The sequence below is a fragment of the Talpa occidentalis genome, unplaced genomic scaffold (assembly GCF_014898055.3).
Source record: "Talpa occidentalis isolate TD23 unplaced genomic scaffold, MPIMG_talOcc4v2.1 talOcc4.12, whole genome shotgun sequence".
In the NCBI taxonomy this organism is placed as follows: domain Eukaryota; kingdom Metazoa; phylum Chordata; class Mammalia; order Eulipotyphla; family Talpidae; genus Talpa; species Talpa occidentalis.
In genome coordinates this window covers 84,521,529-84,544,179 of record NW_023601212.1, presented here as the reverse complement: position 1 = coordinate 84,544,179, position 22,651 = coordinate 84,521,529, and the positions used below count along the sequence as shown (strand labels likewise).

The 22,651-nt window shown below is 39.2% G+C and overlaps 1 protein-coding gene across 2 annotated transcripts in view; it reads left to right on the top strand.

Annotated features, from left to right (window-relative positions):
* The window catches only part of BAIAP2L1 (BAR/IMD domain containing adaptor protein 2 like 1), a 79,839-nt gene that overhangs the window by 30,168 nt on the left and 27,020 nt on the right, over positions 1–22,651 (top strand). For both annotated transcript variants that reach the window (XM_037507133.2, XM_054693707.1), the window contains exons 4-5: positions 22,400–22,461; positions 22,565–22,636. In XM_037507133.2, the coding sequence (XP_037363030.1) occupies positions 22,400–22,461; positions 22,565–22,636 (134 nt within the window). The remainder of the gene's footprint in view (positions 1–22,399; positions 22,462–22,564; positions 22,637–22,651) is intronic.

The window sequence follows — 22,651 nt, the reverse complement described above, 5'->3', positions numbered from 1 at the left end:
GCAGCCGGGAATGGAACTGGAGCTGCTGAGGCTGCCAACAGCTTCACAGCGCTGCGCTCAACCCACTGTGCCACCAGGGAGGCCCTTGTTTCAGTGATATTCAATGAAAGGAAATAAAAGTTCCCACTGTAGCTATGCTGTGGAGGCAGCACCTCTGCATTTTGCTTGTCTCTCTCATTGGAGTAATGTTTTTCTCCCCCATGGGGTTTTACTATTGTGGGTTTACTTCATTGCTATTTCTCCTGGGCCCTTACTGCTGGACCCTTTTTCTTCAGAAGACCCCTGCCATCCTTCTCAGTCCTTCCTATTTGGGAAGTGGGGATCCAAGTATAGGGGAGCAATTACTGGGTTAGCTTTTGTTTTTTCTGCCCTTTTGTTTTTCTTTTCAAGCCTTTAGGCATCTTACAGTCGTGATATGGATGTACTTTCTCTGCCTCCCTTTCTCCTTTCTTTCCTTCTCTCACCCGCCAGTGTCTGCATGGTGTCATGCTTTAAAACTGGGGGACTAGAGAAGATAAGAAGACATCACCTGTAATCCCTCTGCTGCAAGCACTTTATAATTGCTGCGTTTCTCTCCAGTCTTTCTTCTAGCAAATATGCTCTATGTTGCGTCATAACCACAAGCAATGAGGACTTGCTCATGGCTGGGCACCTTGCATTGGCACTCAGTGCTCATGACAGTCCCAAGTTAGGTGTGGGTACTTTTACTCTCTACCTTTAGATAAGACCCAGAATGAAGCATGCACCCTGAGTTATACAATAAGTGGGTGATCTGACTTTAGAATTAGTTCATCACCTCTGCACTGTACTGCCCTTCAATGAGGTGAAGGAGAAAGGAAAGAGCCAGCCAAGAAGGTGGCTGCTGTGAACTTGTGTGACCTTGAGCAACACTTCACCTTTACCAGTGGCGGGCATCCCCAGAGGAGACAATGGCAACACGTCTGGGCTGTTTGAGGATAAAGGGGATAACATGCCTGTGATTGCTAAGGTTTCAAGGTCAGGAAGATGTGTCTCTGCTACCACTTCAGTATTCTCAAATGTTTGAGAACTCAGAAAATAGTTCCAGTTTTTTGGAAAAATTTCTGTAAAATGGGTAATATGAGTTTGTCAGGATATACATTTTTCCCTTGATTATTCATGAACCAATTTTTCATTTCTCGCCACTGTATATTTGGTTTTTATTTCATGAATCTCTACTCATACCTTTGTTTTCTTCGACTGTCTTTGGGATTACTCTTATTTTTTCCCCCTTGCTTCGGAATGGTACCTTTAACTTGTCGATTTTAAAGACAGCCAGTCATCACTTTGCACAGCATAGAAACAACCATGCAAGTCAGCACTATGTCACCTGAACAGCCAGTCGGGAAAACTGTGACTGTCCTGTGCCCTTTAAAAAGGCTCACCAAAAACACTAAAAGCATTCTTTCGGATGTTTAAAATTTATAGGGGATTACAAAAAATAGTAAAACTAATATTTCTTTAGCACACAGTAATGGAAAGTATTAGAAATACTGAGAATTAAAGCATTTTTATTTATTTCTAAAAAAAATTATATTCTTGTTTCAACAGTGCTTGTCTTATAACTTAAGCTACAGAGTTGAGCATCTTGTCTATGCTTTTCAAATTGTCATGCTTCTAAGTTTAGATTTGGTTATACTGGACACTTCATATAAATGGAATCATAATATGCAGTCTTTTGTGACTGCTTTCTTTCACTTAGCATGATGATTTCAAAGTTCATACTATAGCATCTATCAATACTTCGTTTCTTTCTATGAATAAATAATCTTCCATTATGTAGATATATCACATGTTGTTTATCCCTTTGTCAGTCAGTGGAAATTTTTGTTATTTGTACCTTTGACTTCTACAAATAATGCCACTATGAGCATTTGTGTACACATTTTGTGTGTATGTATGTTTATGGGTGTGTCGTTGCTGAATCAAATGATAACTCTAAATCTAACCATTTGCCAGACTGTTTTTCAAAGTGACTGTACTCTTACACATTACCATGAGCAGTGTATAATCATTCCAGTTTCTCCATATCCTTGTCAACACTTGTTATTGTGTTGTTGTTTTTTTAATTAAAGCCATCCTAGTGAGTGTGAAGTAGTATTTCATTTTGGTTTAGATTTACATTTCCCTAGTGTTTGATGATGCTGAGAACTTTTTCATGTTCTTGATGGCCATTGCTTGTCTTTGTAGAAATTTGTATCTAGAGTCTTTTTTTTTTTTTAACTTGAGGGTTTAATCTTGCTGGAGCTATTATTGCCTCTTGGCTCCCATTCATGAAGAATTCTGTCTGTAAGGGTTTTACTGTTCTCTTCTCTGCTGGGTCATCTATGTATGACCACACTTTCTTGGTGATATAGATGTCACCAAGAAATGGAAGGAGAAGTGCTGAACAATAGTGGAGCTTCTCTAATTTAAATACTGTAGTTTACTTCTGAGAAAGTAAAGATGGCTAATGTAATATCACTTTCCACTTGATAAAATTCTTGTAAAATATTTAGAATTAACAAAGCAATAGAATACCCCCTTATTTTCTGTTGTAGCCATATGAACAAAGGCAGCCTGCAAGTTTTGCAAGGGAAAGTGAGCCAGACTTAATGGAAAATACATCCAAAATCTGAAATTTATTCTAATTATCTGAAACTACATAAAGGCGGACTTTAATTTTCTCTATATCTGCCAGATACACATCCATTCTCCCCAAAAGCCATTTCCTGGTTGTTTTTTCTTTTGAAAATAAAAGCTCCTTTATGAATAGCCTATTCTCCTATTACAGATAAAATTCAGAATGTATCCTTCCTTTTCAACTACAATTGAAAGTGATTAGAAAATATGACTTAAGAGAAATAACAAGTCTAGTCATTTGTATACTAAATGCTCTCAAATCACTTGAAGATTACAATAAAAATTCTTATGTATTTTGAAGTCTGTTCTAAATTGATTTTGTTCAAGTTTTATTGTGGGAGTAAGCAAACTAAAGCTGGGGCTAGCCAGCCCTATTTGTAAACAAGATTCTATTATAACAGAGCCACACCCTTGTGTTCATGTATTTCCATGGCTGCTTTCGGGCTATAGTGGCTGAGTTGAGTGGTTGCAATGGAGGTGTTTGGCCCACAAGGCCTAAAATATTTACAATCTGGTCCATTATAGGCCCTTGCCCTGCTGGTAGATAACCTTTAGTGTCCTACAGTTGCATAAATGTGAGGACTGAATGATCATGTGAGAGATTTGATATCCTTTATCCAAAGAAAAAGTAGTTCCATACCTTCTGCTATCCTAGTGGTTGAGCTTAACAAACACATTAACAACATGATCCTAACAACCACATTCGTGTAAGTGGTATAAGAAGCTCAAGTGCATATTTACCTTGCCTTGTTGAGAGGAACAAACAAGCCAAAAGCCAAAAACCAGAGCTCTGTAGTCAGGATTTGGCAGGTAGAATATTTTAATCCACTATGTTTGATGTTAAATAATCAGCCATGAATAATAATTCATGTGACTCAGGTTGTCAGGGTGTGTACCTGCGGTAACACACGTAAATCTTTATCACGTGTGCACAGTTTGACTCAAGGAACAGTACTCATTTAAAAGAGGAAACTGAGATTTGTGTAAAACTTCCAGTTTTATCCCTAAATCAAGCAGCGTTTATTTTCAAAAACTTAGAAAATATTGAAAAGGCAGAAAAGGAAAACAGAATGGTCAGAGGAAAATGTTTTGGCAAAATATTTAAAAGAAACCTTGAACCACTTTTTTTCATCTTTAAAGCATAGAAAAATAAAGCTTCTTCTCATTTACTTCTCAAGAAATAACAGGGGACTTTCTTTAGGGTATTTATAAATTTCTCTGAGGTTCTTGAAGCTTACCATCACATAAATTTAGACTATGTTATTTCATTTCAGTTTGGTCAGCTGTTACATTATTTCAAATTGTGTATTAAATAGTTTGGACAAACTTCTTAAATTTGACACAAAACAGAAGATTTTATCTCCTCACCGTCAGAGAATATAGAAAATAGGATTTTTCTTTCGTCATCAGTAGAATGTCTGTAGGTCATGCAATTTTTTAAAAAATATTTTAGTTGTGTTTTGTTGACACTCAGAAAACCCAACCTTAGATCTTAAAAATCAAGGCAGAAAAAAAATCTGAAATATTTCTCAAAGAAATGTTATTAATTGATAAAAATATTGCAAGTGTATTTGTAAGGTATAGATAAAATACAAGAACTCATACTAGAGTCGGTGAGAAAGTTAAACTGAGTGAAAGCTGTGATTATTATGAAATTGTCTTTTAGTTGCAGGTTAGGCTTACTTTAAAGAGGTTAAAATCCTTCCATGAAAATAGGAAAGAAAAGAAGCAATAGGAGAATTATTTAATTTACTTACAGTAGCATATGCTATATCCCAGGCATTGTTCTAAGCACCTTGCAAAGATTAACTCCTATATTCTCATGACAGACCTTTAAAGTATATACTGTTATTATTTCCATTTTACAGATGAGGAAACTGGATTTCCAAAAGTAGTAAGTATCTATCTTGCTGAGCTCACCCAGTTGCTTAATGGCTAGTTAATTTGATCTCAGATAGCATGCCAGCTCTGTGACCTATCATGCCACATTTAGTTTTCTTTATGTCAAAAGATACTTTTTTCTGTCTTGTTTTATCCTGCCCATTATAGCTCAGCAGACAAAAGGTTGTGTTAAATATAGAATCATCATATAGTCTTAAACTGATACAAGTATAAGTCTGCATTTTGTATTTAGAAGCATTTGTAACATGACCATTTATTCCAACTTTTTAATTTAATTTTGATTTGGGACTTGGAAAAAGATTGTTTTTTCTTGGAATTGTACACATGATAAATGATTTAGATTTTGCATGTGACTTTTGTCATTTCAATTTTTTGTTGGCAATTGCCTTAAAAAGAAGATTGTAGCTATAATAATTGTAGCGAAAGACAGGTTTATAATTTATAAATGTATAAAGTCTAAATAACTGTATACCATCTAAGTCCATAATCATTAAGGAATATTAGTATAAATAAAATATTATAAATTCCTAAAATTTTAAGGGAATATTCTCTATTGTAAATTGTACTTCTTTGGAGAAGTTTAAGACTAGCATTCCTTCACTCAGCTTTGAAGAAGCTGTGTGTGCAAATGCTGCACTATAATTAATATAAACTTCAGATGTAAAAGCCAAGTTGTCAAATCAAGTTTAGTCAATTTAACATTTAATGCTTCCTGACTGCGTGGTGGGCACATCCTGAGTACAAATCTGAAACATCATTGCCTATTTTTCGTATTTTATTATAATTGCCCACTCTATTAAATCTTTGAATTTTGAAGTATGTGAAAATTATCTTGTTTAGACCCAGTTTTCATGTTTATTCAACTTGGTCTTTTTCTCCTAGAAGGTTATCCTGTGTACTATCAGCTCAAGATGGGGAGAATGTAGGGGCCCCTGTTCTCACCCTCTCAGCCAGAAAATAGCTGGACAGGGGCTCTACAATTGCGCAGGTCTCTGTGAGGGGCCAAGAGCTCTGCCTCACAGCCGCCAACATCCTTCCCAAGAGCTACTCACATCCTCTTACAAATGCGTGCAGATTTCCTACTCCTTTCATGCCCACTGTGTTACGCCTGAAACTGTGTGTCAGAAACAAAAACTCTTAATTCTAGAATGCAAATGGAGGAAAGGACAGGACAGTAGAGCACACCAAGAAAGACTGGCTCTGGTCAGATGCACAGAAACAGCAAAGGGGTTTGGCCCCTGTGACAGGTTGAGGAAAGAGGACAACTAAATAAAAGGAGAAGGACAAGTCAAAGACAGATGCAGTTGGGGTAATGACGGGAATGAGAGCTGGTTTGACCAGGCACCTGTTCTCAGGCATATCACAATGCCATGAGAAGAGTGATGATGTTGATGGCAAGATTAGGTACATTTCCTATGTTGGGTTCTGAGAGTTTTTTTGGTTTTCAGTCATTTTGGTGTAAATATACTTCTCCAGGTACTCTTTTCTGTTCTGGATGACTTAACAAAATCATTAAAGTAAGGATGCCAACAAGCACATGAAAAGATCCTCAACATTATTAGCCATTAGGGAGATGCAAGTCATAACCACAATGAGATACCACATCATAGCCAACAGAGCGGCTATAATTAAAAAGATAGACAATAACAAGTGTTGGCAAAGATGTAGAGAAATTGGAGCCCTTTTACATTGCTGGTAGGAATGTATAATAGAACAGCGGCATTGGAAAACAGTCTGCCAGTTCTTCAGAATTTGAGAGCAGTTACCACAAAACCCAGCAATTCCACTCTTCAGGTATCTACTAGAGAGAAAGAAACGTGCCCACACAAAATCTTACACATGAAAGTTCATAATAGCATTATAGGCAGGAGTTGGAAACAACCAAATGTCCAACAGCTGATGAATGGACAGACAAATCATGTTATAGCCATGCAATGAATATTATTCAGCCATAAAAAAGGAAAAGGTACTGATATGTGCTACCACATGGATGAACCCTCACAGCATGCTAAATGAAAGAAGTCAGATAAAAAAAGGCCACATATTGTATGGTTTCATTTATATGAGATTTCTGGAATCAGCAAATTCATAAAAAGCAGATTGTGGTGACCTGGGGCTGAGGGGAGGAGTGGACGGGGAATGACTACTCAGTGGGTGCAGGTTTCTTTTGGGGTGATAAAAATGGTTCGAACTGGATAGTGGTGATGGTTGTAAACATTTTGAATGTATTAAATGTCACTGTTTTTGGTAAATGTATGCTACATGTAGTCTACAAAAAAAAAAAATCCAACAATAACCAAAAAACATTAAATATGCCACTTCTGAGAAGTTCCTGATATGGGATGTCCTAATTAATTCATACTAAAAAATCAACAAAACAGACATTATAGTAATTCAGTTGCACACACCCTACTTAGAAATCTGTAGGATTAGCAGTTTTTTCAGGTGTTTCCTGGCCCTAAGAAAATTCAGGCAGCCCAGCAGCAATGTCATGAACATCTAGTCATGACCTTATTCTTCTCAATTTTTTATGAGAGGAAAAATCTGAAAACCTGAGTTAGGATCCCAGTTGGTTAGAAACCTTTTAAAGCAGTTTGTGCTTTTTACAACTCGTCTCATGTGCTGCCTCATAGCCTCACCCTAACCCTGGGAAGTTTTAATTGACCCTGACTGCAGGCAAGTAACAAAACCAATGAATGGCATTATTGGAAATACAAAATTATGGCATCTCATTTCATTCTCACAATAGTTCTCTGAGGTAAGAGGTATTTTTCCCATTTTTATCAATGGAGAAAATGAAACTTAGGTTAAGTAACTTGTCTAACTTCACACAACTAGTAAGGAATGAACCTAGAGTTTAAATTCCACTTTGTTGATTCCAGTGATAATAGAGGGTGTCCCACAAAGTTCGTAGAGCTTAAGTTTACGGACCCTGTTAAATTTTGAATTTGTAATTTTTTTTTCTTGAAGTAGACCCCACAAAAGTTGGGTTTCTGTGGAAGGAACACACTGTGAAAGTAGTCTTTAAAAACAACTGAAAGATTGGGCATGTGAAAGAAAGATTTAGATTGTCTGAATATTATTTCTTAAAACCAGTCAGAGAACAGGGCCTCCCCTGGTGGCGCAGCGGTTGAGCGCTGGGCTGCAAGGCTGCCTGTAGCCTTGCTGCCGGGTGGGGGTCCCACATGGCGTGCAGACCTCTCCTGCCGTGCCCACTGCTCCCCTCAGCAGTATATTTTGGTCCATCTGCCTGTTCTGTTCCCGGCTCTGGCTCTGGTGAATTCTCTCATCCTCCCATGCTTCTGACTATACCCAGTGCTTGTTTGTATAAATAAATAAATAAATCTTTTTAAAAAAAACAGTGAGTGAACTGAACAGGTGCCAGAATTTGGTTCAGTATAGAAAATGGCCTTGGGACAAGCCCTCCTGTGAAACCTGCAACAATATCTCCAGGGCTCTGAGACTGGGGAAGGTGTCTTGATGGCTCTTTTATAGAGTATGCTGTAGGGTAGTTTCAGAGGGAGAGGAGGTGGCAGCAGTTTGAACAAATATGCCATCCCTGCCTTGCTTAGCGAAGCTTTTGGTGAGGCCGGGATGTGAAAAGTAGGTATATGGTAGGATGAACTTAGAAATGCTTGCTGATTGGTTAAATGAATGTATCAGATCAGGGTGTTGGACTCTTCCATTCTAACTACAAATCAATTTTCTCTTGACTGTCTTGAAACCATGGCTATCATTTGTAGCATTAATAAGATGGTCCTCACCTTCAGGATACCTACAACGTAGTAAAGGAAATTATGGAAAAAGCTTCATTTTAATATAGGACCAAGAGCCATGAGTAAAAGGTGCAAAGCTGCTGGGTTTCTCATAGGAAGAGATGATCACACCTGCATAGAGGTGGAGGAGGTAGAGAGAAACAGCATCAGGATGCCGTAATATCCTGATGGTCAGCAGGGAAAGGGTGGTAGCTTCTAGTGGAGGGTCAGGAGATATTTCAGTTTGCCTGGGATTTCAGACTCATGGAGAGGACCATGGGAGATAATACAAAATTTCATATTTGGAGTCTTTTTATTTTCAGTGCTATGTTAAAAGTTTGCCTCATTTCAAATTGAGTAAGAATTAATATTAAGGCTAAAAGGTCTTGAGTTATTAAAAGCTGACTAATAGTTTAGGAGCATGGGTTCAAAGATAAAATAAGTTCTGAGGTGACTAAAAGAGGCAAATTAAACAGCAAGCTCTTTGCAACTAAGAACTGGACTCACAGAGTCCAGAATAAGTCTATTTCTGAAACTCTTGAGTGCATAAAGATGATGTACATATGACTTAGGTATTTATAACTCAAAGCCAGTTAGTAGTCAGCAGCCTCCACTTTCGTAACCATAGAAATTTGTGATATACAAAGATCTCTTTTTTCCCTGCTAATCTATATGATTAAATGTTTTAATTATGTCCCATTTTTCTCAACTCAATCCCACCCAACTTCCTATTTCCTATGCATCTTTTAAAATTAGGAGTCCTCTAGGAAGTTTAGAGCTGCACTTGCATATTTAATAATGAGTGTTAAAATATACTTTTTTAAAAAAGTATACATATACTGAAAAATTAACCTAATAAACACTTTCTGTATTATTTTAAAATGTGTTTTTCACATATTTAAAATCTGTGGCTATATAAACTATTTTCTGCTCTGCTTTTTTTTTCATGCAACATTCCATGTATATGTCTTTTGGTTCATAAGTAAGCAATTTATTCATCATTTTTGATGACTTTAACATCCTGAGATTTTCTCCTGTTGGTGCTATGGGGAAGTCCCTACACCAGGGAGGTGGCTGAATGCTGTAGTATTAGGATGAGTACATGGTTTGTATCTTTGCTTTTTTGAAAAATTGTCCCTTAACTGAGGGGGAAAAAGAAAGTCATTCTGTGATATTATGACAAGCACATAAAACCAAATATTCAGAAGTTGAGAGACAATAGTCTTTCATTGCTCATTTAAATCACAATGCCATGTTCATTCAAATGAGCCTCAACTACCTGGTACACATTGTTTTAATCACAGGGATAAATCAATAAATAAAAGTCCTTCTGGGGAAACTTACATCCTGGTGGTTGGTAAACAGACAAACTGGTCTTTTATGTCAGGAGCCGCTGAGTCATGGAGAAAGGGATGAAGTAGGGCTGGTTTAGATGGACTCATCAGGAACATGCAGTAGGGAGGAAATTTGTCTTGAGGCCGTTCCAGTGGAGGCTGGCAAGTGCAAAGGCACTGAGGCCTGGTGAGCTTGGACTACAGTTCAGAAGCTAGTCTGGTTGAGGTGCATTTAAGGATGGAGGAGGAGAGGCTGAGGTCTGGAGGTAGAGAAGGCATGAGGGTGGGGCCAGGTCACATAGGGCCTCATGGGTCATGGTAGCAAAGTTGTCTTTGAACTTGATGGGGTTGGGGAGCCTCTGAAGTTTTTGAACTGTGTAGTGACACAGTTTGGTTTACAGTTTAAAAGGCACTTCGAGGCTTCTGCACAACAAATATATAGCAGAAGTGTAGAAACAGGGAGACAGCTGGGAAGCTCTTGTAGCAGACCAGGTGAGAAAGCATGATGCCTTGGACCTGGGGCCAGGATGAAAGGAGGGGAAGCTTGCATTTGCTGTGCATTTAATGTCGGTGTGAAGAAGTGCATGTGGTGGGTGGGAGAGTCAGTGTTTGCTCTTAGATGTCTGTTCCATCTGCGTGCCTGTTAGACCAAGTGGAAATGTGAGCCCAGAGTTCTTTGTGTGAGCATGTAGCTCTATATCCCTGTGAACAAGACAGCCCCTGTTTTGCTTGCCCAACAACAGTGATACTTAACACTCTGTGCCCTGTGGCTCCCCTCAGTCAGAAACCAACAATTACGGGGGATCACAGCGTGTCAGATGCTTCACTTCCGTTTTCCCATTTGATTCTCACCAGGTCTTATGAGGAGCTAGTTACGTGTCCATCTTATAGATGAATGCAGGGAGGCAGGGCAGAAATGGGACCGGGGAGGCCCACTGCCCCCAGCTCTCCCCACCCCACACAAAGCCTCATGGCAACAGCAACATGCACGTGAGGGTGGTGGCCCGGCCCTTTTCTAGGTGCCCCTTCTCCAATGTGGGTTCTACGGCTGGCGGATGGGTCCCCAGCAGTTCGTAATGGACAGTCATCTTTTTATGCCTTCCTACTTCCTCTCCTAATGTGTTTTTTGGTTTGCTTGAAAATGCAGGTGCACCAAGCAGATAGCCATTGACTCCTCTGCTTAGCCAGTTCAGGCCTCTGTGTTTAGGCCCTTACAGGTACCTGGGGAGCGATTCACCCATAGGACCTGGGCAGGCAGTCCACTCCTTTGGTTTTGCTTCCTGCACAACCCCAACATTCTGAACTGAAGTGGCTTCCAGTGACCAGGTCACCCTTGCCTGGTGTGTTTGTGCCTCGTATAATGCCCAGTCCTCCTGCTTGCTGCATTTCAAACAGCACAATAATCAAAATGTTCTGGTTGGTGTTAAGTAGACATTTGAGGCCCTGAAATTCACTGAAACTGGGCAACGTTCATTAGATACCCAATAGAGACAATGCCATTCCTCTTATAGGAGATTTCAGTTTCAAATAAGGATGCTACAGTAGCTCAGAGTGCAGGCTCAGGATCAGACCCAAGTTCCCATCCTTGCTGCACCACCGTTAGTACTCGTGTAACCTGGAGAAAATCATCTAACTTCTCAAACCTCAGTTTCCTCTCTGCACGGCAGGGAAAGGGCCTACTGCCTCAGGGTGTGCTGACCAGAGGCGGTCACCTGTGGGAGGCTGGGCACAGCGTCCTCGGTAGCTCTGGGGATCCTAAGCCTCGTTGTCATCTTCCCCTGGAAGGTGGGGACGACATTTGATGAGAGCTCAGAGTCACTCTGTTCTTGTTCTTTTTGTTCTTGTTGTCATTGTGGCGCGGAAGATGCAGTGAAATGGATTTGAGATTTTGTGGAATCTCCCTTAAATTCACCTCATGATAGGAACACCCTGCATCTACATAGGGTGTGCGGTTTCAGATCAGAGGAATGTAAATAACTTTTCGTGTGGAGGTTGGGAGCTGTCACCCTGTTTTATGTTATGGGTTTAAATTTTTTCAATTAGAAGTAGTTGCTTTAAAGCAAAACAAGAAATAAAACCTCAGTTCTTTTGAAAAAAATTCATTAAAAATTTTGAAGAGGTTTTGACTTAGTAATACTAAACTGGAACCTACCTCCTAGGGCCGTCTCTTTACTGGCGTACTGGGCTAACTAAAAAACCTCATGTTTGTGTTTTGAGGTAATTTTAATATTTTTAAAGAACTTTTAAAAATTTCATATGTAGCATATTTTAAGCTTGAATGAAGATGCCTACAGTTAATTGGTGAAACCATAAGAATAACTAGTTGTCATCTTCATTCATTATTGATAATACATCTGCTTTCATTTTTGTTAGCTTCAAATGGTTGTATTTTAATCTTGATATACTAATTGGTGAAAAAAGGAAAATGAATAATTAATGTTAACTTAGCCTTATTTGATGTAATAACTTGTAGAAAACTTTCATTTTTTTAATGCTGTATTTTACATTCAGATATAAAGGAAACAATACCTTGTAATCTATATGTGGATGCAAAATTAATAAATTATTTCTGTGTGATATATAATTAATACAATTGAATAAATTGGCATTTTCCTTTAGCTAAAATAAGAGTAGTACATTAAAATCCATCTTGGGAAAACAGTTTTTCTTCTTCACAAATCCTGTACTTTGTTTTGCTTTCAGGAGTACAGCAGATAGCCTAATTTAGTTTAATTGGTAATCAAAAATGAAAGGGGAAATAAGCAATTTGCTTCTTGAATCTCCCCAATCCTTGACATAATATTTGTTATAACTTTCCAAGAATACATCTCTACTAGGTATTACCTTAGAAAGTGAAAGTCTACCTCTCTGGTAATCTATACTTGCTGAAAAGACTTGATTTTAAAATAGCCAGAATGTTTTCTAATTCCCATTGCAATTAGGTTCTGCTGCAAGGATAAAAGCAATGCCTTATTTTAAAAAGCATTTCATATATATATAATTCAATATGTCAGTTGTGAGGCTTATTGTCTTCCATTTATTTTTCCTTCAAACCTTATTAAGCCATCCCCTTTAAGAAAAAAATAATATTTCTCTCTCTAGCCACCTTCTTTCACTTTTATTACCAAACTTCCCAAATGAGTGGTTTATACCCATGTCCTCCTCTCCCCATCCTCTCTCCCTTCCCTCCCCACTTTTTACCAGAAATCAGACAGCCGGGAGAACTCTTAACACACTGAATGCCCAGCGTGCGTCCTGCTCTTGGCGCCTTTCCCTTGTGGGACAATTAATCCTCATGGTGTGGGCTGCCAGCTGTCCAACCCTGAACCCACATAGTCTGGTATTGTCCTTTCTTGCCTGGCAAAGTGAATATTTTATAAACAAAAGTGCCCCTTGTTTTTTTTTTTTTTTTTTTTAAAGTTATCTTGATTTTGGCTCAGGATCCTCTGAGACTAGACCTTGGTGTTAATAAGCCTTGATGGTAGGAAACAGAAGCTGCCAGGAATTTGCTCCTGGAGGCTCTGAGGATGGAAATAGTTCTGGTCAGTGCCAGCCTGCCCAAGAGGACTCGCTTTACTGACTCCGGGTCACACAGGTGGACGCCCCGGCGCTCACATGCCAATGTAACCAGGTCTGTGCTGGTCAACAGGAATTTCTCCTCATCTAAAGACAGTTGTTCCAGTGGCAGGAGAAAGGGAGGGGACACATTAGGGATCAGGCATTCAGATTCAACAAGTCATTTTTCCTGTAGGAATTTCTGTAGCAAATATGTGTATAGCAAATTGAATACTACAAACACTACCTTTTGCTGGGTCAAGCTTTACTGACTTTCTTTCCCTGCCCTCACCATAGTTCTTTACATTCTTTTCACTATAATCACCCTTTTGATGACTTATTCAATATATTTATGTATTGACCAGACTTTTAAGGCCTGTTGTATGACAGGTAGGCACTAGGGACACACAGGAATTGAGAATGAGACCAAGTTCTCATCCAAGTGTTACTTCCCAAAGCATTCAGACACAGCACCTTTTCCTCCCAGCAGGACACTGCCTCCCAACCATTGTTAGTCCAGAAAGCAGCTACTTTTTTTTTTTTTTTCAGTCAGTAGCCTTTACTTTTTAGAGTAGTTTTAATTAACAAAATTTAACAGATCGTATGCAGAGTTCCCATATACTCCTCTCTCCCCCACTCACAATTTCCCCTATTTTTTTTTTTATTTATTTGTTTTGTTTATACATGCAATGGGTACAGTCAGAAGCGCGGGAGGGTGAGAGAATTCACCAGAGCCAGAGCGGGGAGCAGAGCAGGCAGAAGGACCGAAGTACACTGCTGAGGGGAGCAGCGGGCGGCAGGAGAGGTCTGCGCACCATGTGGGACCCTCCTCTGGTGGCCGGGGAGCAGCTGGGTATCGAACCGGCGTCGCAGAAGCCGCGGGCAGCTTCGCAACCCAGCGCTCAACCGCTGCGCCACCGGGGAGGCCCAATTTCCCCTATTTTTAACATTATGCATTGGTGTGGTACCTTGGGGGGAATGTAGACTGGTTCAGCCACTATGGAAAGTTGTGTGGCGGGTCATCAAAATACCAAAAATGGATCTGTCATACGACCCAGCAATTCCACTCCTAGGTATCTACCCAAAGGACATAAAAACACTAATTTGAAAGGAAACCTGCACTCCTATGTTTATTGCAGCACTATTTACAATAGCCAAGATAGGGAAACAACCTAAATGCCCCAAAACAGATTAATGGATCAATAAGATATGGTATACATACACACACACACACGGAGACATATATTGAAATACTACTCAGCAATCAAAAAAGATAAACTTATGCCATTTTCAGCAACATGGATGAAACTGGTAGGAATATGCTAAGCATGTCAATTAGTTGGAATTGTACATGATGTAGCCTTTTCAGACTGGCTTCTTGATTTACATTTCCTCCATGACTTTCTTATTGTTTCTTTTTTATCCCTGAATAATAGTCAGTTATATGGGTATATCACAGTTTGGTTATCCATTCATCTTGGTTGCTTCCAGGTTTTGGCAATATGAATAAAGCTGCTGTTAACATTCCTATGCAGGTTTTCTGTGGACATGAAGTTTCAAGTCATTTGAGTAAACATTTAGGAACTATTAGATTGAATGGTAAGACAGTTTATGGTTACATTTCTAAGAAGATGCCAAACTGTCTTGCAAAGTGGGTATACTATTCTGCATTCCTGCCAACAATGAATGAACATTCATATTGGTCCACATGTGGACACCATATTTTATAACTGTATTCCTTGTCATTTTTCATTGTTTCTTTTTTTTTTAAATCTTTTCCTGCCTTCTCTGATTTTTTTGTTGAGCATTTTATATTCCATTTTCTCTACTCTTATCAATTATACTACATTTAAAAAAAATTAGTGGCTCCCCTCAGGCTTGTGGCAGATTTTACAGCTAATCTAAGTCCACTTTCAAACACCACTGTACCACTTCTTGGGTAGCACAGGTGCCTTATGACAGTATCACCCACCCTCCTTCCTTCTGTGCCACTTCTGTGATAGCATTCATTTCATTTATCCATAAGTTACATCATTCTGTACATTGTCACTGGGATTATTTATTTACTTCTATTGATCACTTCTTTAATGCTCTTCATTTCTTATGTAGATCCAAGTTTCTGTCTTATATGATTTTCTCCCAGAAGAATTTCAGTTTTCTCTGGTATCCCTGCTCTGTTTCCCCTGCTGTCTTTGGGTTTCTTTTGAAAATCCTTCTAAATAGAGCCTCTCAGTTGTGATCCACTGTTGTTATTATCCTGTTGTTTTGTGGTGTGGCAGTATTGGAGAGGGGAGAGTTCTGTTTAAAACTTCATTTTTTTTTGGGGGGGGGGGTGTATTTTTTTGTTTTGGGTAGGATAAGACCTCAGAAGAGTTTCTTAGGCTTACTTCTTTCTCCTTACCTGAAACTGGAAGGCTAGAGGGGGACTGGAGTTAGCTCACGGACCCCCTCCAGATCATCAGATAAGGCTTGAGTGAGGAAGTTTCCCTTGGCGTGGCCTGCCTTAAGAAGACAGAAAAAGAAAGGAACAACCCTGGGCTGACCTCAAATGTTTACCTTCCCCACCCCCTTACCCCCCCACCCCGCACTGTGTCCCAGGGAAGTTTCCTTCATTTTTCACTCTGAGAACTTGGTGGGTTCCTGAGGTAAAACTATGAAAGTGTGGGGACAGTAAGCATTTATGCATTGACATTTACATATTTTAGAAATGTGTGAGATCCCGCCCAATAATATCAATACATATATATACATTTTCTCAATCCTAGGATACATCTAAAGCAGTTTTAGAATTAAAAACTTTGTAAATTTATAAAATACTTACAGATTAGTTTCTATTATAATATTAAAGTTAAAATAAACATTTTATTTGAATATAAAATATATTTTGGGATATCAGAAAAAAAATGATCCTACTGTATTACCTTCCTCTAGAGAGTGGAGTTTTATTCTGGAAGTCAGTTAAATTAAGGATGGGTTACCCTAATTTTATGGAGATGTAGACTTTTTTCCTGGTGGATCTATTTTGGTTTTGCCCTTAGTCCTGTGGCTGAGTCCTGATTCCTAACCTATGGCCCTTCTCAATTCCACTGGAAAGTCTGTGCCACCAAGTCTTTCTAACTTGGTGGGACTTGGATTCCAGACTGTGTGTGTCTATCACTTTATCTACTGAGTCTGCACAGATCTCCAGCCACATTTCTTAGACTTGCCCTGTGCATGTGCTGTGTTAGCCAAGGATTTGTAAGATTTGGGTGTTTCTGTTCCATTGTGTGAGTATTGCACAATTTACCCATTCTAATGTCAGTCAATGACTTTGGGTTGTTTCTAGCTTGGAGATGTTATAAATAAAATTGCTATGAATATTCTTATGCGTGTCTTAGTGAACACATGTTCATTTCTCTTGGGAATTTATCTATGAGTGGAATTACTGGGTCATAGGGTAAGCAGATTTGTTTATCAAAATTGTCACTGTTGCCTTTTCTGGAATGTTTTGAAGTGGAATCATACAGTATGTAGCTGTTTTGGTTTGACTTCTTTTATTTAGCATAATGTCTGAAAATCATCCATGTTCTATCAGTAGTTCTTTTTATTACTGGGTAGGATTCCATTAAATTACTGAAATGGATGCTTAGAGCATTGATTTTTCACTCATTCTTTTCTAATATATGCACTTAAAAACTCTAAATTTCCTATTGTATCTTACGTGTTTTATATGCTGTACTTTATCATTTCGTTTCAAAATAATTTTTATTTCCATTGTGATTTCTTCTTTGATCTGTGGGTTTAAAAGTGGTTTTTTCAATGTGTAGACATTTTCTAGTTACATTTTTATTAATTACTTCAAGCTGAATTATGGTGTGGTTAAAAAAACAAGCTCTGTATGATTTCAGACCTTTGATCTATAGTGAGGCTTGCTTTCTACCCTCTTTTAACATTCTGTGTTTGCTTTTAAAAATGAAGTTGTTAGAGGGCCTCCCCGGTGGCGCAGCGGTTGAGCGCTGGGTTGCGAAGCTGCCCGCGGCCTCTGCGGCGCCGGTTCGATCCCCGGCTGCTCCCCGGCCACCAGAGGAGGGTCCCACATGGCGCGCAGACCTCTCCTGCCGCCCGCTGCTCCCCTCAGCAGTGTACTTTGGTCCTTCTGCCTGCTCTGCTCCCCGTTCTGGCTCTGGTGAATTCTCTTGCCCTCCCGCGCTTCTGACTGTACCCAGTGCATGTATAAAACGAAAACAAACAAACAAACAAACAAATAAATAAAACATGCCTCTATTAAAAAAAAAAATGAAGTTGTTAGATATAGTCCTCTGTGTATATCCACTAGATCAAATTTACTTATTATGTTATTCAGGTCATTTATTATCTATACTGATTCTTTTATTGTACAATGTTTTTCAATATGTGTTCTATTAGTTTACTAAAAGGGGTGTATTAAAGTCTCCTACAACTATTGACTTAATGTATTTTTATACTTCAACTTTGATTTAAATATGCTGAGAACATATTAATAGATGCATAAAAATAAAATTTTTCTCTCTCAGGTGAATTGAACTTTTTGCATTATGCAATTGGCTTTTTTGTCTGTTATAATGCTCTCTTTGGCTAGTTTGTCTTGCTTGATTTTAATATACCTACATTTATTTTGGCTAGTGTTTGCCATATATTTCATTCTATCCTTTTGTCCTCAACCTTTCTGTATCCATATATTAAGGTGTGTCTCTTTTAAGCAGAATATAGTTGGGTGTTGCTTTTTTAATCCTAAGAACTTCTGCATTTAAACTGGAGTATGTAGCCCATTTATATCCTGTTAATTATTTTTTGCTCTCTACTATGCTGGTTCATTTTCTCTCTTGTCCTCTTTTTGACTGATTATTTTTCCCCTCCCCCCTCTATTAGCTTGGTAGTTACATGTACTTTATTCTTTTAGTGATTTCCTTAGAGATTTCATCACACATCTCAGCATGATTTTTTCTTATCAAAGTCAAGACATTGCTTGGCACTTTTAGTGTCATTTCAGGCAATGAAATAACTTGAGAATTCTTTATAATTCTAGTGTAGAACTTCTGTTTGTCCCATTTGTTTCCTTAAGGTGGTAAAGTAGTCTCCATATAAGACATTCAGTGCTGTAGTTGGTTAAACCAGAAACTAGACTCAAGGAGGAGTGTTCAATGAGCTGCTCACCCTGTCTCTCCTTTGGCATTATCCCTACATGTACACCATTTACTTGGACATTTTGACACTGATCAGGAACAAGCACCTCCTGCTGCATGCAGGGACTGTGGGGACAGTGCTAAGAGCTATTCTCAGACGCTGCTGAACCTTTCAAGTGTGGTCACAGGCCCATCCTCACTAGTCTGCCTCTGACCTAGAGAGAGCATACTCAGGTAGTTAACATATCCCACTTGTATGTAGTTTGTGTCTCCTTCTATATCACTTTCTCCTTATCACGTTTGATATTTAGAAAATTATCAGAAGTATGCCCTTTTTCCAGTGACATTTTTATGATCAATTTTACCTTAAGCCATACAGTACAACTTTAGGCAAGTGGTAGATTATTCTTTGTTCTTTTATTGCCTGTTTCTACTTAAAGTAACACAGAGGAAGTGTGTATCATTGTGCTGTGCTCTCTAGAAATAATAAATATGTTCTGATTATTCATGATCAAATATAAATAGCAAAGAATATGTGTGCCTACATGGTCTGTGCTTCTCAGATTCAATGGTCTCCATCTGGTTCCTCTAAATTTACACTGTAGGGGCCTCCCCGGTGGTGCAGCAGGTTGAACAAGCGCTGTGAAGCTGTACGCAGCCTCTACAGCCCGGGTTCAAATCCCAGCTGACCAGGAAGATTCCCACATGGCGCAGCAGACCTCTCCCGTCACACCCACTGCTCCCCTCAGCAGTGCTTTTGGTCTGTCTGCCTATTCTGCTCCCCGCTCTGTCTCTGGTGAATCCTCTCACCCTCCCTCACCTCTGGCCTATACCCCAGCAATTGTATAAATAAAAAATAGATCTTTAAAAAGAATGAAAAAAATATATTTACACTGAATTAATGAAAAATTATCTACTTGAAAATATAGTAATAGTGCAACAAGCTGTATTTCAAATGAAAATTTTCTATGTGTTCATACCAGCAGTACTGTTTGATCTTTGTTACTTATGTCAAGTCTATGATTTTGAACTTTGCATATATTTAAATTCCTTTAGTATTGAAATCTAAGAATATGCTTTATTCAGACTGAGTCACATTACTGTAGTTACCATGAGTTGCTTCCCAAAATGTTGACTCAAAACCTAAAAGGGAAAAAAGGAAATGGTTGATCCAGTACATATGAGCCTGTGATTTCTGGGATCAACACGTTGATTCCTGTTGGGGCGTGTTTGGTTCTGCTCCATTAGAGTCTGAACTGTACTTTCTCAACACCCTTTCAAAATTTCTTTTTCTTCTCAAATATAATTTATGGAAAAGAAGGTTTCTGTGTGATACTACATTTCAGACATAAAGTACCACTATATTTAAGAACATACTTCTGTAGGTTGAACATAAAGGCCGTTTTCATTTTCTGTTTCAAGATACAACTTTGGCAGCTTTTACCTAACAGCAGCAAAGATGTCTTTAATTCTTTTTTTGACCGAGGACTCAGTGACTGCTGCTATGAGGTCGGCATTTAAATTCCACTAACTGTGAGGGACAGCAATAACAAGGATAAGGTCAGGTGTTCCATGCCTGCTTGCAGAGTGAATGGGCTGTTTCACTGAGCCTTTCCACCAGGCTGCCCATGGGGAGAGGCCACAGGAGGGGGAGGCGGGGGATGGGAGTTACCGGGGTGTGTGGGCACCGAGTCTGCGATGCCGCCATCCACAGGAGCAACCACGCTAGCACGTACTTCTGTTTTGACAACACACTTCCCAGAGATCCACATTGTATAAGGTTGTAGAAATAAAGTGCATGACCCTATGGGAAAAAATGTGACTGCTTTGCTTCTAAGTCACTCTTAATTATTTAAGCAGAATTATTTTTAGACTTTAAAAAATAGATCTGATTTGCCAAGAATACAGTGCTTGATTTTTCAAATACTCTAAAGTGGTTTTGTTTTTTTCTTTTTTTTTTTTTTTTGACATCGTCATTCCTGTTTTTCATCTCCAACAAGGAGCTATTTATGGGTTTAAAGTAGATGTGAACGTAACTCAGATTATTGCAGTATCTGAAATGACAAATTAATGTGGTCATGTTCTTGGTCGTGTGAAGGCTTCCTTTGTGAAGAACTCTGCTTTGTTTCCTGTTGAATTAATTGTGGGATAAATGTCATCAAGGATGTTGTTTGGTTACCTTGACAACTTGGCATGGCGGAACCACGGGTGCCAGGGATGTATCTACCCTCATCCTTGTGTTCATACAGCTGGCTGTTCTGTTAGAGATTCCTAGAATGTCACGGTGCTTCAGGACTTACAGGTTGTGTAAGGCCTCTGATCTTATTACTTATAGCCTTATACAATTTTATACTCACAGGAGAGTCTCTGTCCCCACCACCTGCCATGATTATTTTAAGCAGCACTGTTCTTGCTGGGCTTGGTGCTAATGAGCTGGTTTATCTGGACATCACGTGGGGGGTGGGGTCTGGGCATAAACATATTTGCATCTAGAAAGATTCCTGGTACCTGTGAGGAAGAAGATCTAGAAGAATACAAGCTGGGAGTCAAGAGAAATGATAAAAGCTTGAATGAGGGCATGTGGGGAGTAAAGGGGATTCCTAATAATCTGGTCCAACTGGCTGGTTTGACTGTTGGTGGGGGGCAACTGGGGAGACTCTTCCGCTGGGTCCGGCAGAACAGATAACTGGGTAACCATAGACTTCACATGTCATTCCCACACAGACAGGGAAGGGCTGGTACATTTGTTGTCTGAGAAAGCAGGATGAGTAAGGAGCAGGCCTCCACCCTGGGGTTGGCCCAGGCGGTGGCACCGGGAATGAGCATGACACATACGTGAGGTGTCACCCTAGAGACGGGCATCCAGGACCTGAGATTAGAGACATGAAGTGAGCTCATTTTTAGACATGCTGAGTATGAGCTGTCTAATGGGACATCCAGGTGGACGTATCCAGGAAGGAGTTGACTTTCTAAGTCTGAAGATGTGGGAAAGAACGGGTTGCCAATTCGAGAGTCAGATATCTTAAGGTGTTTCCAGAACAGTGCATGGCAAAGTCATTGTGTAGAGGAGACAGCTGAGGTCATCCTCTGGTCAGTGTTCTTTCTCTTCCCCATATCCCACCATTGTCTTTTTTTTTTTTTTTTTTTGGTAGGACCCTTGCCGGTGGCCGGGGATCGAACTGGCGCTGCAGAGGCTGCAGCGGGCAGCCTCGCAACCCAGCACTCAACCACTGCGCCACCAGGGGAGGCCCCCCACTATTGTCTTAATTTTAATTCCACCTCACCTACAGCCCGTCAGTTCACCAAAGAATTATTTATCCACCAAGCCACATTTTGTGGCTTGCACATTTTGTTGTTTGTTATAGTTGCTGGTGATCCAAATTATTTCTACATGTTTCCCAGCTCTTGAGTATCTGATCTGTTTGGCTCTTGTTCATCTTTATCAGAGTTTGGTAGCAGAGATGCAGCAGCCATGGTTTGTATGGTGTGAGCTTTGCAAATCAGTGGTCTTGTCTTCTGTTGCATGACTATACTTATTTCAGAGAATTGACATCATCCTAGGAGATAAGACACAGAGCAGTGTCCCTGCTGCATTTCTCGAGGCATTAATATTTTCTAGGACAAGAAAAGACTCAGATGAGATAAAAAAATATAAAGTTTATAATTTATGCTTGACAGATAAACAGATTACTCTGGGGATTAAAAACAAGTCATTTGTTCCTGAAGTTAGTTACTATAATGATTAAGGTAATTTTTTGTAGAGAACTTCAAAATTAAACCAGATAAATAGAATTCAATGAGGAAACTAGGAGATATAGAAAAAACAATGTGAATTTAAAGACCAAGTTGGCATTCTTTTGATGAAGATGTAGAATAATCTTGCCCTCAGCTGTGTCCCTTGGAACCTACTCCCATCTTGGGGACACAGTTGGTGCCCAACATCCCGGACTTGATACTGATAGTTACTGAGGACAGCGATGCACGTGCTTTTATGATTTCACTTTCCTTAATGTCTTTACAAAAACCACATAAGGACTTCCCTCATCCCTAACATATCTGGTTTTGTCCACAGGTCGTGTTCTTATAGAGATTTCCAGTACCCACAAGAAACTCAATGAGAGTCTTGATGAAAATGTATGTGAACTTTTTCAACATTTACAAAATCTATTTTATTTTTAAATCTTATTCTATTGAGAGACTCATATGATATGAATTTTTAATTTCCTTTTGTTAACAGTTCAAACTATTTCATAAAGAGATTATACAGGAGCTGGAGAAGAAGACAGAACTTGATGTAAAATACATGAATGTAAGTATAGGTTTT